This window comes from Pagrus pagrus (genome assembly GCF_965226575.1).
Source record: "Pagrus pagrus genome assembly, chromosome: 3".
NCBI classification, from domain to species: Eukaryota; Metazoa; Chordata; class Actinopteri; order Spariformes; family Sparidae; genus Pagrus; species Pagrus pagrus.
This window is the reverse complement of record NC_140187.1, coordinates 11,119,834-11,134,479: the sequence shown is the minus strand read 5'-3', so window position 1 is coordinate 11,134,479 and position 14,646 is coordinate 11,119,834. Positions and strand designations below refer to the sequence as shown.

The 14,646-nt window shown below is 41.4% G+C and overlaps 2 protein-coding genes across 2 annotated transcripts in view; one reads left to right on the top strand and one right to left on the bottom strand.

Annotated features, from left to right (window-relative positions):
- LOC311254519 (uncharacterized protein) overlaps window positions 1–14,646 on the bottom strand; it is a 134,913-nt gene that overhangs the window by 41,749 nt on the left and 78,518 nt on the right. The gene's annotated exons all lie outside the window — the stretch shown is intronic.
- Window positions 1–14,646, top strand: part of cdh22 (cadherin 22) — a gene marked incomplete at its 5' end in the record, with an annotated part of 67,017 nt that overhangs the window by 15,772 nt on the left and 36,599 nt on the right. Inside the window, 5 exons of the mRNA XM_084348834.1 lie at window positions 678–797; window positions 5,029–5,196; window positions 7,740–7,921; window positions 9,905–10,161; window positions 13,795–13,931. Coding sequence (XP_084204960.1) covers window positions 678–797; window positions 5,029–5,196; window positions 7,740–7,921; window positions 9,905–10,161; window positions 13,795–13,931 — 864 coding nt within the window. The remainder of the gene's footprint in view (window positions 1–677; window positions 798–5,028; window positions 5,197–7,739; window positions 7,922–9,904; window positions 10,162–13,794; window positions 13,932–14,646) is intronic.

The following is a 14,646-nucleotide window of genomic DNA, read 5'->3' as shown; positions in this document are numbered from 1 at the left end:
TGTTGCTTAACCTAAAAATGAAGAACCTTAAAGTTTCACAGGCTTTAGGCTGAGCTTTAACTAAAATGCGTGACTAAATGTCGAGATGCACCCGCGCATTTGCTGCCAGAGGCTTGTGTATGCCAGTGTTGACAAATATACAACACTGAGTGGGAAATAATGACTTGACTTGCTCCACAAATACAAATTTTGAAGTCTTCAAGTGGAAATGTCTGTATTCTCTGCCTAAGTGCCAGTAATCACCAGTAATTGTTTGTTGTAGATTTCTAGAGCTTCTAACAGTCTTTGAAGCTATAATGTTGACTTTATGACTCCATGTTTCCTTTCATCTCTGTGCGCAACTACTGTGCCAACGAGGCAAAACAACTCTGAGCGCTGGTGTAGTGAGGAGGTAATTTGAAACATCAAAAAATTTGTTTGGAATATTATGTGCATAAAGATGAAATAGCTACCTGGTGCAGTCATACCCAAATGCATTAACCTCTGTCTCCCAAGTATAATCACAGACAAGCATGTGTAAACACACACACACTCATGCACACTCCTCTGCTGCGCCATTTACAGTACAGTACAATAACGTAACGAAATGGCAGCTATGTCTCAAGTTTTCCCAGTGGCCTTTTGAATCTGAAGTGTTTATCCTCTTTATTGACGACATGTTTGTCTCTTTTCAATAGGAACGTCTGTAATGAAGGTTACTGCGTCGGACGCTGATGACCCTACATACGGCAGCAGTGCTAGAGTGGTGTACAGTGTACTGGATGGAGAAAAGTTCTTCACTGTTGACAGACACACAGGTAAGAATGATAAAGAGCACACATTCAGAACTCAATACACCCACTATTTTTTTCTTCCGATAAGATTTTCTTGTGCTCCTTCTCTTTTCCAACAATACCTTAAAGCTAGCTGAGCTAACTTTCTCTCCTTCCTTACCATGTGAACACGCAGGCAGTAAGCACCAGACATAGCAGCAAACAGGAGGATCCTTCCCTCTCTGCCTTAACAAGCACACAGGACTTTCTGGAGTTCTCTGTCCTGATTGGATTGGAAGTGCGAAGGGATAGAAAATGTATTTTCTCTGTTACTGCATGAGCAGGGGAGGCAGACACATGGGTCACTGACCAAAAACTCTATTACAGGGATTTCTGTTGGAATATAAAGCTATTTAAAATGTATTTTAATACAAATATATCACTTACAACAGCGTTAAAGCTCAGAGACCATGATTTCCAGATCAATCAAAAATTTGGAGCTGAAAACATGGAATCAACTGGCCAAAAACACACACTTCCCATGAAGATTTAACCAATAACTACCAAACTCAAAATGCGATATGGCATAAATTAAATAAACAAACCAAGAATAGCAAGTTTGTCTAAGTAATCAACTAGCATTACATCAAAATACTGGGATATTTCCACCAGAACCACATTTACCTGAATCTCCCCTTGCTGTAGGCCTGTAATGGAAAATTCCCTCTTCCCCAACTGGTCTCGGGCTTATAGGAGTGATATTGTCTGACCCACAGTCTTTCAGGAGCAGCTTAGCACTGGTGTTGCCTTCGAATGCCCCTCCAGGGAAAAGCACTAAAGTTTTAATGATTCCTTTTTTGGTCTCCACCACTTTGATTTGGTCAGCCAGGGAGCAGGGATGATAAATGGCTCTGCCTTGTTGGGACTAGCCGGGAGACCGGATGGTTCATTCCAGCTTCTGTCTCGCGGCCCCGATTCCAACCACCCCCTTTCCCCTCGTTTTGTAGGCAGGCGGGCCAGCCTAATAGGTGCAAGTCAAGAAGGTCAAAATAGAGAGGAGATAGAACAGCTGCAAAATCTGCCTCATTAATATCACTCTCACTCACTCTGACAACAAACTGAACTGCAAGTCGCTGTGTTTTCTCTGCCGCTTGGTCATGCTGGAACTGTCTGAAGGTGTTGTTGAATGTCTGAGTCAAAGGTTTGATTTAACAAAGGCTGAACTTTATATGAGGACATTTCCATTTTATTTGAAAGTAGATCATTGTATGAAAAAATTATAATTCATGATTAATTTATTTATGAAGAGATGTCACTCACAGATTGTAATACATATGAGTGAAGTCATGTATTACAAAATAATAAGCAGTATTGATAATAATATCCATTACATACAATATGCAGTGCAGTGTACAGCGGCTTAGGGTACCACTGACTCTGCCTTAGGGCCTTGAATGCCTTATGTGCTGGTGTGTTCCTTTTTGCATGCACAACCTCGAAACGTGCTGTGAGCTTCTTCTTCTGTAACAATGTTAGCTTCTATACATCAAGGCAAGAAGTACAAAAAAAAAAAAAACACCTGTTCTGTACATGGATGCAATTATTAAAAGTGTAGACGAGGAGATGTGTTACTTTTCCCGGCTCTGTCCACGCCAAGGCTGGCTGATCTATGCGCTGCCTGTAAATTTGTCCACAGGGCTTGTTACGCTGTAAAAGTGCAGTGGCACCTCTCGTTAGAAAGGGCAGCGCAGCAGTATGTACAGATCATCTCGTGCTGCCGTTGATCACACGGCAGCAGAGGAAATGACACTCTGACGGGCACGAAAGGCAAAGTGACACCTTAGCCTGGCAAAGCTTCTTCTTTTCAATTATCATGGTAGCCATGAAGGCCCACGTGGAAGGACAGCTAGTGTCTCAGGTACACAGGGGAATTAGATTTCCGTTGCCATGTGAGATGAAAACAGAAATGCAATTGATGTGGGTAGAAAAAATGATTGGAACAGCATCATTTATTTTACATTAATGTAATACATTACCATGCCGAGGTACTATTTCACAGTTGCTGTACACCGCCCTATTACTCGGTTAAATTGGTTAATGTTAAGGCTACGTGATGTGCATTGGAATATAGACCACATAGACTGACTGCATTCATGAATACAGACCGGTCATTTGCATACAGTCTCTGCCATGGTGTTGGAGCGATGTGTACTAGTTTGGGACTGGGGCTTTACTTTTGACAGCCCTGATTTAGATGCATTCCTTCTGGCCTTTGGTGGATGAAAGAGGAGCATGTCATCTGCCTCCCTCCTTAACTCCACTGCTGCATGTACTGCATTTTGGCTACTTATAGAACATGGCCCAGGGCTAAATGTGACTGGAATCAGTGAGTTGTGTACCCAACACAATGCAAACCTTTGGGAGTGAGACAGCACACCAAGCTCAGGAAATGCATCAATAGATTCTGATGTGGGAAAATCCCAAAGGGGTAAAGTGGAATTATATTACTACTGCACAGCAAACCAGCCAACTACTGATGCTGCTGCTGCTGCTTGGCTACCACGGAAGAGATGTACCTACTAAGGGCCAAGTGCTAGTTTGTAAGAGTGTAGGTGGGGCTGCTATAAATAGTTAATTAATCAATTAGTCTATCAAAGGAAAATTAATTGCCAACTGTTTTGACAATCCATTAATCATTTCAGTCATTTTACAAGCAAAGTGTCAGAAAGGGTAATTAAAAAAGAACAATTTTCCACATTAAAGTGTGTTTTCAGGTCTTAGGGAGTACTACTGCATATGTGAAAAAAGTAGCGTAAAGCCTTTTGTGGCTCCAGATGAAGCTTCATGTGACCTGATAAATAACCACTGTCACTCAGTTGCTAACTTGAATTGTGGGTAATGTAGGCGCCAGGTTTTGTAGGAAGAAGAATGGGTGAAATAAAAAAAGTTGCTAACTGCGACTCTTCTGTAACAATTTTGATCATTTGTTTTAAACTGTCCATAATGAGTCCAAATATTGAATTGATTTTCAAAACCCAACGCCTACACTACCCAGAATCCAACTTTGCCACTGAGTGATGTCATTAGAGGTAATTTATCAATTTGACTTCCTCTGGAGCGACAAACAAGCTATGCACTACTTTTTTCTGTATACAGTAGCACTCCCGAAGACCTCTTAACACACTTTAATGTGGAAAATTGCTGGAGTCACCCTTTAAATGTGAGGATTTTCTGCTTTCCTTTGTCATTTTTGACAGTAAATGAAGAGTCTTTGGGTTTTGGACTGTTGCCTGGACAAAAGAAGCAATCTGAAGACATCACTTAGGAGCATTTAAAAAAAATTAAAAAATGACATGTTATAGACTAAACGGTTAATCAATCAATCATTTAAAGAACTGGCCAGCTAATGACAATAATCTTTGGCATAAGAGACAGATACAGAATAAAAAGAGAGAGCTACCAAATATAGTTTTCATGTAAACATCACAAAAAGAACGTCATGTACTTGTAGCCCAGCACCGACATGGCATTATGGTCACATCACATCTAACATAACCTTTTGCTAGCGTTGGACAGGCTGTTTGCATTCACTCATAAGCTGACCAGATGTGAATCCAAACTGAAGTGTTAGTTATTTGTTGCTCTGCTGATCTTAAATTGAAATTAGGGGGTTGCAGTTGTACATTTTAGAATACATTGGAACACTACCATGGCTTTGCTCAGTAAAAGGCTTGTTTTTCAACTGACCACTGACTCTGTTCAAGTGCAACAGAAAGTTCACTCTGGAGGAGCCATCGAAGCTTTCTGCTTGCCTTCCAACTCACTCTCTGCACTATATTACTTTCTCTATGTCCCTCGCTTGCTCTTTGGAAATCCACTTCTCGGGTTTGATTGCAGTCCTACCCACCATGGAAGAGTTGTAAGGCTGTTCAGGGTGGCTGAGGCATGCCTTCATTCTGCCCCTATATATTATTCATTTTAATACAGCTGAGCCATAAAATGGTGTACGCGGAGAGGCACAAATATGACACAATCTCATCCATCCAGCCAGTCTTAGGAGGTGAAATGTACCGCGCTGCACTTGTGTCTCTATGATCCAGTGCTTAGTAGAAGTTGATATTCAAACCGAGAGGGGAAATATAGTTGGTTATTGCATAAGTGCTAGCCACTAACGTAACCTTTCCATTGGCCTCCCTTACTACTCCTACTCTCTCTCTCTCCATCCTCATCCCTCTGTCTTTCTCCTCCAATCTCTCCTCTGTCCCTCATTCATTAGGGATCATCATGACAGCAGTGGCAGATTTGGACCGCGAGACACAGGATCGTTATGAGTTGGTCGTCAAGGCAACAGACATGGCAGGACAAATGGGTGGTCTGTCCGGCTCCACCACGGTGACCATAGTGATCACAGACGTTAATGACAACCCACCGCGCTTCCCACAGAGTGAGTGTCTCATGCACATTATCTTACTTTGGGCAGAGAGAGAGAGATGGCGAGACACAAGAAGAGAGGGAGGAAATGAGGGAGAGAATGGAGTGAGAGTGGAGACGAATGAGGTGAGAACTGAGAGAGGGAGGAAAAATAATGAGGAAAAAAGGAAAGCAGAGACACAGAGAAGATGATAAAAGACACAGATACTGTATATAGTTTGCGACATGCAGGCCGCCGACACCAATAAGCGATGGCAGCATCAGCTGCCATACTGAATGGCCTGCATGTAGTCCGAGTAAAATCATCTAACTTCAATTTATTGGCCTATCAAGCCTTCAGCCCATAACAAAGCAGTCTATCAAATATGGAGAATTGATGCGTTCCACTGCACGTTTGATCATTCCTTTTAAGCGAGGCTCAAGAGAGGACTGCATCAATACGGCTGATTGTTCCCTCATTATAATGCTATGGATTTATGATGGTGAGATGGTTTTTGGGATAAATGGTTTTCAGTGCACAACAGTTAGAGTTGAAACGTTCAGCTAAGAATGCAATCTGTCTCACCTCGCCACACAAACAATTGAAAGATACAGTAGCTTTATATCAAGCAAACTAAAGAAGCTGGTTTATTTTAGGACATATCAGCCAATAAAAAGTGATAGTTTCACACCTTTTTAAGTTTATTTCACCAGCACCTAATGAAACCTACGACACATTAAAGGGACAGTTCACACCAAAAAAAAACAAAAAAACAAAAAAACACGTTTTCTCTTACCTGTAGTGCTATGTATCCATCTAGAATGTTTAATGGGCTGCAGAGTTTTGGAGATGTAGACATAAAGATGTGTGCCTTCTCTTGGATATGATGGACCTGGATGGTGCTCAGCTTGTGGTGCTTAAAGTGCTGAAAAAGTCATTTAAAAAACTCAGCAGTAATGTCTCTTCTTAGGAATACACCCACCAACTCTATCACTGTGCAGAACGGAGAGTACATCTGCTCATGGAAGAGATTCTTTAATGTCGTCCTCCTTAACTGAGCTGTAAAGTTAGCTAGCGGCGTGGTGAAGCACGCTTCCTTTTGCGCAGTGATGTAGTTGCCGGGTGTGTTTTGGTTGTAAGAAAAGTTAAAGATCCTCCATGAAACTGCTCAGAACAAGGTATGTGTATTTTATCTTGAGTAAAGAGCAAAGACACATTGCTGTCGAGTTTGTCAAATGTATTTTGTGGCGCTTAGAGCACAGAAAGCCGATTGTCATCTCGTTCCGTTATGATTGAGAGAAGGCAGACAACTTGACGGCTGATATCTCCTAAAGTCGGCAACTCACACCAAAACAATCTGGATGGATAAGAGGAAAAATATGTATTTTCAATTTTGGGGTGAACTGTCCCTTTAATATGCTCGCATGTAACTCCTTGCTGAATAATAATTAGCTCTATGAATACAACAGTACTTCCATGTCTTCTTTCTTTCGTCTCAACTTTTTATGTTGTCCTCCTTTTTGGAGATAAACCATAACACTATTACTTTTGTAACAGCTAGAGGAACACCATCTGACAGGCTGGTTGATTGTATTTGATATGTCTCCACACACCTTTTCTTATTTCTGTATAAATCCTTTTTTCATCTCAGTAAATCATATTTACCCAGTCAGAGGGATAAACCCCGCTGCAAGATTGTAGTGTCTCCACTCTATGGTATGGGGAATAGATAGACTTTGGAAAGCAGCCTCATAAATAAGACGCAAAGGAAGATGGCGTAGTGTATAATGTGAGGACTTTGATGTTTGCACATGATTTGCCTCTTGGGAACAATAAAGTTTCATCTCCTTTTATCTTTTTTATCTTTTTCATAATGAAGTCTGGCAGATCTCATACATTTTCTTTAGTCTGCTCCTTCATTTGAAGTATGACATTAGATTTAAGATTGAGAACATGTGTTGGCATAAGTAATCACACACTTGATCATGGACACCAGCAAGTGTTTTTCGTGACATGCTTAATTTTTTTTTTAATTAATATAGTTAAAATTGCATGTTGTTCTCATCTATATTGTTTTAATGAAACATTTTCTAATTATGATAGTAAATAGGTGAAAAAGCTATTAAAGTTGTGCTATGGATTTGGTTGTGGACGGTCAAAGATTATTTTGTGTATTCCATTTTCTGTGAATGCAGCGATCACACTGACAACAACCGCCTGAAGTCTATTTCTTGCTGTTCTTTCATTTTAATCCCATCCCTACTTCATTTTTCCATTACCCGTCTCTTCCCCTTTTTACCCTCTTTATCTTTGTTACTCTCTCATCCCCCCTCCTCCCACTTTTCTATTTCTGCTCCCTATCCATCTCTTCTACCAATATCCTGCTCTTATACCTTCTTTTTCCACCTACGGCCTACCATCTATCTCTCCTCATCCTTCCTCCGCTGGGGTCTTCCCTCTTGTTCTCCGTGTTGTTTTGTGCTATTTCCCATACTTCATCCCTCTGCTGCTTCTCTGAACCTGACTCTCCTTGTTTTTTCCTTCCCTATCCTCCAACCACTTTCTCCATATACCAGAGATGTACCAGTTTTCGGTGTCAGAAGGGGCGGCTGTGGGGACACCGGTTGGACGCGTCATTGCCACAGATGCAGACATGGGGGAGAACACAGACATGAGCTATCTGATCAAAGAGGGAGGCGAGCTCTTCAAGGTCACCACCGATGACAAGACGCAGGAAGCTGTTGTCGCCATCAAGAAGGTATGGTTAACTTAAAGGAGGACTATGCTGCTGTTCTGGTCTGTAAAGCCACTATATATATTTGTACCATTATAGAGGCAAAAATGTATACAAATATGTTAAATTTGAGTGTTATTTTCTACTTGTGCAACACAATTTTGTATACATCCTCATACGAGAGTCAAGAGATGATGCTCGGTGCTGGAAAAGTGTGACTTTGAATCAGATTAGCTACCATTACCAGCTGTGCTGATATTGAATGTAAGACTTTGTTGTTTGTCTACTTAGAGTGATCAAGTGTGTGGGATTTAGGGACATCTATAGGCAGAAATAGAACTTCATAATTATGTTTACATTAGTGTATAATCGCATGCAAATAAGAATGGCTGTGTTGTGTTAACTTAAGGCCCTGTACACACTGGGAGCATTTTAACCTGTAGTTTAGTTGCACCCTGTATTTTATGGCAAATGATACAATATTATAAAGACAATGGGACAAAAGTTATTTGGAATGAGTAACCTTGGTACTTTCTGCCCAGACAGACTGCTATAAATGATTACCGGCGGGGAACTGAAGCTGTAATATCCATCTTTTCAAATCCACCAGACTACTTTGATGAAAACAGTAATTTTACCTCCCAGAACGTGGGAGTTCTGGTCTACCGCTGCCACATTCAGATAGTTTGTTTCTAACTTTGGTCTTTGACCATATTAATACATATTAATGGACTGGCATGGAGCCCTGGAACAGGCAGCTGAGATGAACCTGGTGAATTCAACCTCTCACTACCAGTTAGAGAGCTGGTCAGTGCTGCAGTGTATCCCCAGAGGCCCAGTCAGAGCCCTGCAAGCTGGAACAGTTGTTCTGTCAGTCCTGCTTGGTCTGGTTATTATCTAAATGTGATAATACGACCTTGATGAAAATTTGCATATGTTTGTGTATATTTTTGCATCACTGCCAGTGTCAATAGTTTCAATAGGACATATTGGCAGGGGAGGATTTGGCATATTTGTGTTGTTTATTAGCCTTTTATAGCTACAGAGGTAGCAGGTCCTGTGCCATGGAGTCGCCATGATTCCCCACCATTTGCTACAGGCCAAACCAAACACTGGCTCTGCAGAGGGCCTTTCATGTTTTTGTGTTTTTTGCATTATGTGGGTTATTCACATTTTCAGTGGCCATAGGTTCTCCCACACATTCGGAAGGTGAGGCTGAGAGAAGTGTTACTTAGTTGGTTTTCTGCAACCTCACGGCAAGATGACACTAAATCCTGCACACTGGACTTTTAATTTTTTAATTTCAAGCTGCCTTGTCACACAAAGCTGTTCTTACCATCTCTGACAAAATCCAGCGAAAAGTGATTTGGATTCATTTGGCTAGAAATCAACGAGTGACTGGGCCTTTGCTGGTGAGCATTCAACTTGCAGCTTTTGGTAAAGTTAATACTGTTTGCACCTCGCATCCAAGTCTTTCCAGTTAGTAGGCCTAATAGGGCATGTTCAGACAGAGAAGCCTACAGTAAGGTGTGCTAAAGACATGGCGAAAGAAAGATGACTAGTCTTTGATGATTGATGATCATTAGTCGCTCACTGGGGTTTGGCTGTCAGTGCCGCTTCTCTTCAAAAGCTGAACTGTTTTCAACTTAAATTGTACTCTGTGTCAAAATCTGAAAACCATATGCAGAATTTTAGTAGCAGTATCTTTTCATTCATTCATTCACTCTTAAATGACATATCGCTCTTGTGAATGGGGCCGAATGGCAAAATGAACATGTGAATAATAAGCCAGCAGCTGTATGTTGGTTCAGTGGACTGTTTTCATTATTCTAGCTACCACTAGTGATGACCTGGTGCTGCAGACACAACAATAACTAGAAAGAAACCATCAGCTCGACCGAGACGGGATATGTGTACACTGATATCTGAGTGTCGGTATCCGTACTGAGTCTGGTGTCACTTTTAATAGATTGCTGTGAAATTAACAGAATATTGTTTTTCTTTCAGACGCTGGACTTCGAGAGCAAGCGCACACATAACGTCGTGGTAGAGGCAGTGAATAAACATGTGGACCCTCGCTTCGTGGACTTGGGTTCCTTCCGAGACCAGACCATCGTCCGGGTCAGCGTGTCGGACATAGACGAGCCACCCATCTTTCAACCACCAGAGGGCGCTGTTATGGAAGTGCAAGAGGACGCCAAAGTAGGAGCGCTGATTGGAATTGTCACTGCCAGGGATCCAGATGAGAAGAGAAAACCTGTCAGGTACAGCAATGAACCTAATGCCAGTTTTGCTGGAAAGAAAATGGTTAAAATTGGTGCAGCATATGGCAAACAGAGGCTACTTGTTGTGTCAGGGGGAAAACAAAGGTTATAGTTTACTTTTAATCGCATTAATTTGGTCCCTTATGTTTTATATAATTGCGAACCTTGACTGTTGTAAACGGTCCATATGCATAACACAGGACAAACACAATCATGGTCAGCAACTACTAGTACTTAAAACGTAATGGACAGAGTGGACTGCAGCTTTAAAGGAGAGAATTGTTTCTGACCCAACTGTACTGGTGCACATGAGTGATTTGATTTGGTAATAATATCGAAGTTGGTATAAATGAAAATCTTTTGGCTGTGTAAAAGTGTGGCATATAAAAAATGCATGAAAACGTAGAGATACGATTAAAGTAGTACTTAGATACTGGATGAACACAACTGCTTTTTGCAACAGCCTGATAAAAACTATATCAACCAAAACATTGGCAATAAAACATCGCTGTGGAAAGGTTACTGCTAAGTATGAATAACAGGATTTTAAAGCAAAGTTTTGCATGACTGAGTGCGTCGTTTTTATGTGGCTCGGACGGGACACTGCAGCACTGCAACACGGGCAGCCATTCCACAAGACTTTACAGCTGTATACATTTTTGTGAGGACAGAATTTCTCCCATGAAAAATGTAACTTTGAGGTACTATAACTCACTTGCCACAAGTAGATACATAGGTAGCTTAAGAGCATAATCTTTTTTAAAAACAATTCCTCTCGAAGATGGAGTGAAAGCCAGAGCAAACGGTGAACAGTGTGGCTTGCACAATGGATGACGCTGTGCTGAACACCTCTTCTTTTCCCTCCGATCACTGTGTGTGATAAAAACAATATCATCTGGTAATCTTCTGTACCAAGGTCTCAAGTTTATGTGTCCTCAGAAGAGCAATCGCAGTGTTAGAGGAGAATGTAGATAAGGGCTAAGACAGTCTCACTGACAGAGTACACACCGACCCACGCAGCGCCTGTGCAAATTACCTCGATTAAAAATGCATGAGGCTCAGAGTTCCAGGTGTAATAAAGTGCAACACAATGGCAGCGCTGTCGTTCACCAGTGTCTTGGCAGCCTGGAGCTGAAAGTGTGTGATACGTGTGCAAGCATAAACGAGTGTGTGTGGTCGTGTGTGTGCACGTGTTTTGAGTAAGTGAATGCGTAAGTGAAAGGGAGGGAGAGAGGTTGGCATGGAGCCACCTACTGGGCAGAGTTAGCGAGCCGATGGCCTCTGGCACTGGGCAACACACACTGAACTCTGGATAATCAAGCACCCTGAGTGGTGTTGTATTAGAGCAAAGTATGCATCCGCTGTGGTTTTGATCAGCAAGATGATTTATTGATGAGTGAATATTACGGAGCAGTAAAAACAAACTGCAAAGGGTGCCATGCCTCATGTTAACAAAGAATGTCCAACACACGAGGATTCAAGCAGGTGATCAAACAAATGGAAGACAGCTTGTCAAAAGATGCTCTAAGATACAAAACAAATGAGCTTAAACAATTATAGTCTAGTTTAAAGGGCATGGATGCTGTTTTGCCAACATGATAGGCATTCCAAAAACTGTGTGTGCAGCAGCCAAGTTTGTGTTTTGTGATGCAGACAGATTGTGTTAGAAAAAAAAGGTTGTTTTTTTTTACTCTGATGGAGCGTGAATCAGTGTTTATGAGGACAGGGAATTTTTTTGAGTCTAAAAACATGGTGCTGATGCCCCCTTACTTGCATCCCGCGAAAACTGACATGCACTGGAAACCAAAGGTTCAGTTTTTGTCTCCTTTTGAATAGTAATCATGTGGGGAAGCAAATGTGTACAAAAACAAGAGGTTTTATTTATTTATCTATTTGTTTTGTCTGTCGTGCTGTCATATCTGTCATCTGAATCCAATTATGAAAAAAAAAAAGAAAGAAATACAATGAGGCATTGTGCAGCACAGTTTGAGATTCGGTAGAGCAGAGAGAGAAGTATATTTTTCATGTTTACGCTGGAGACAAATGTCAATGGCAGGTGTTAATGTAACCCAGCCGGATCTGATCACCATCCTACACGATGCATGTTGATGTGAGATGTAACAGAGTACTACACTGACGGATACGTGAATGCATACACATGTACAGTAGGCTGTGTGATTGTGTGGAAGGGCGCAACGCCAGTTCAGTATCTTAAACACTGATCGGTTGGCTGCCATGGTGTCGTTTCAGATGCAAGAGTTGATTTCCAACAGGGAAAATCTCATTCTATCCAAATCTAGTTACACCACGACTGAAAAAAAGAATAGAGGAATTGTTGATCCTGCTCAAGTCAGAATCGGTTTAATTTATTGATGTCCGGCGAGTTTAAAGGCTAACTCCACCAATTTTACTCATTAAAGTGTGTTAACAGGTATATGTAAATAAAGCAGAATAAAGCCTTTTGTGGCTCCAGAGGATGCTGGATGTTATCTAATTAATTGACTCCAGTTGTGCTAAGTTGCATTGTGGGTAATGTAGGTGCCAGGCTGTGAAAAGGAAGAAGAATGTGCTGGATAGAAAAGGCTGTACCTATTTTGTTCATTTGTTTTTTAAACTGTCCTTAATGAGTCCAACCGTGTTAAAAGCCTAGTGCCTACATTACCCACAGTGCAATGTAGCCTCTCAGTGACATCACTGGAGGCAATTTATCTGATTGCATGCAGCTTCCTCTGGAGCCACAAAAGGCTTTATATAGCTTTTTTAACATATGCGGTAGTACCCCCAGTGACCTGGTAACACACTTCACACATGTTACCCTTTAACTGAATTTAATGCAAACACAGTTCTACCCCCACACTATTTAATAAATCGACCTGCGATCAGAAGCTGACTTTATTCTGTTCTCTATACCACATCAGTTTAACATATGGGTCTCTTGACATTACGTTTTATATCCACAACATGTGACGATCATTCTCATGAGACCTGCTGGTTGATGTTTGTCAGAGAGGCCTTAAGAGCTTGTAATGCCCATGGTACTGTATCATGGTTTATGTGGGCTTGAGAAAGTGTATGCATGCATGCGTGTGTGTGTGTGTGTGTGTGTGTGTGTGTGTGTGTGTGTGTGTGTGTGTGTGTGTGTGTGTGTGTGAGGAACTAAGAACAAAGAAACCTTTCAGCAAGTTTTTGTTGACTCACCAATCTTCTCAGAGCACCAAGTACCCCGAAGAAGGAGAGATGCATTTGTGGTTTTTCTAGAGTGCACAATGAAAATTTAATGTTTATTTTCTTACTCTGAATAGGCAGAGAAAAGCTGACTATATGGCCGCGTGCAGTTGCAGGGACACAGTGCTATTAGGGTCACAGGACCCTGTGACAAGCCTCCAGTACTGTAAATACCTTTCAAATATAATTGCTTTAACTCTTGTCCCTTCTGCATAAATTGGTATTATTTATTGGAGCCCAAAGCCAACTCTCCACGTCCTTGTTAAGTTCTAAGAAAAAAAATACAAAGACCTTAATTAAATTACTTCAAAATGTACATTTCTGTGTAATTATTGACTTTCTTCCTTCCTCTTGCTTGCTGCTTCTTTTTCTCAACATTTATATCTCCTTTTTAATCCGTTGTTTCAGGTTTTCAATCGATCGGACCACAGACCAGGAGATGATCTTCCATATCGATCCCGATTCGGGTGCCATCACACTGGGCAAGATTCTGGACCGAGAGACTGCTGGCTGGCACAATATCACTGTAAAGGCTGTCGAAGCAGGTACATTGCTTTTCATTTTAAATTGAGCGTATCACACATAGGATGTTTGCATCTTCATACTGCTGGGAAATGTACAGTATGGTGTTTATTATACTCTAGTGACTTTTTCAGTATGTACTATTAACTCCACCAGGTACAATCTGAGCCAAAGTGGAAAAGGCTTTTTTTCACCCCATGCGAGACTTGTGGATCTTAACATAGTCAAAACAAAGCCTTTAAAAAACGCACCATCAAGATAACACCAGTACAAATGAACAAGTAATCAAAATTAATGTTATTACTGTACTCCTCACATCACCCGAAAACCAAGCAATAACAAAATGTAGCTGAGGGGCAACTGAAGCTGCTCTTAAGGAGAGCACTTGCATTTGTTTGAACAATTCACTGCCCAGTTTTGAAAACAAGAAAGTTAAACTTGGCTTTGTGTGCACACACTGCCTGCCAGTGATGGAGACTGTACAAGTTGAATTAGCTGTCCAACATTTGCCGACTCCCACCAGGGGTGATAAGGGGTGACAGACAACCTCACACGGCTGTGCGTCATTAGCTACCAAAGCTTTTGGCACATTCTCAGCAGCAGAGTGTTGTGGCTTTTAGCTTTGAGAAAGACAAGGAAAGTAATGCATGGTGGTAGAACAGCACTTAAATGGATGTCAGGGTTTGCTACAAACAAAATTCATCATCTGAGAACAAGAGACCAGTGTCATGGGATACG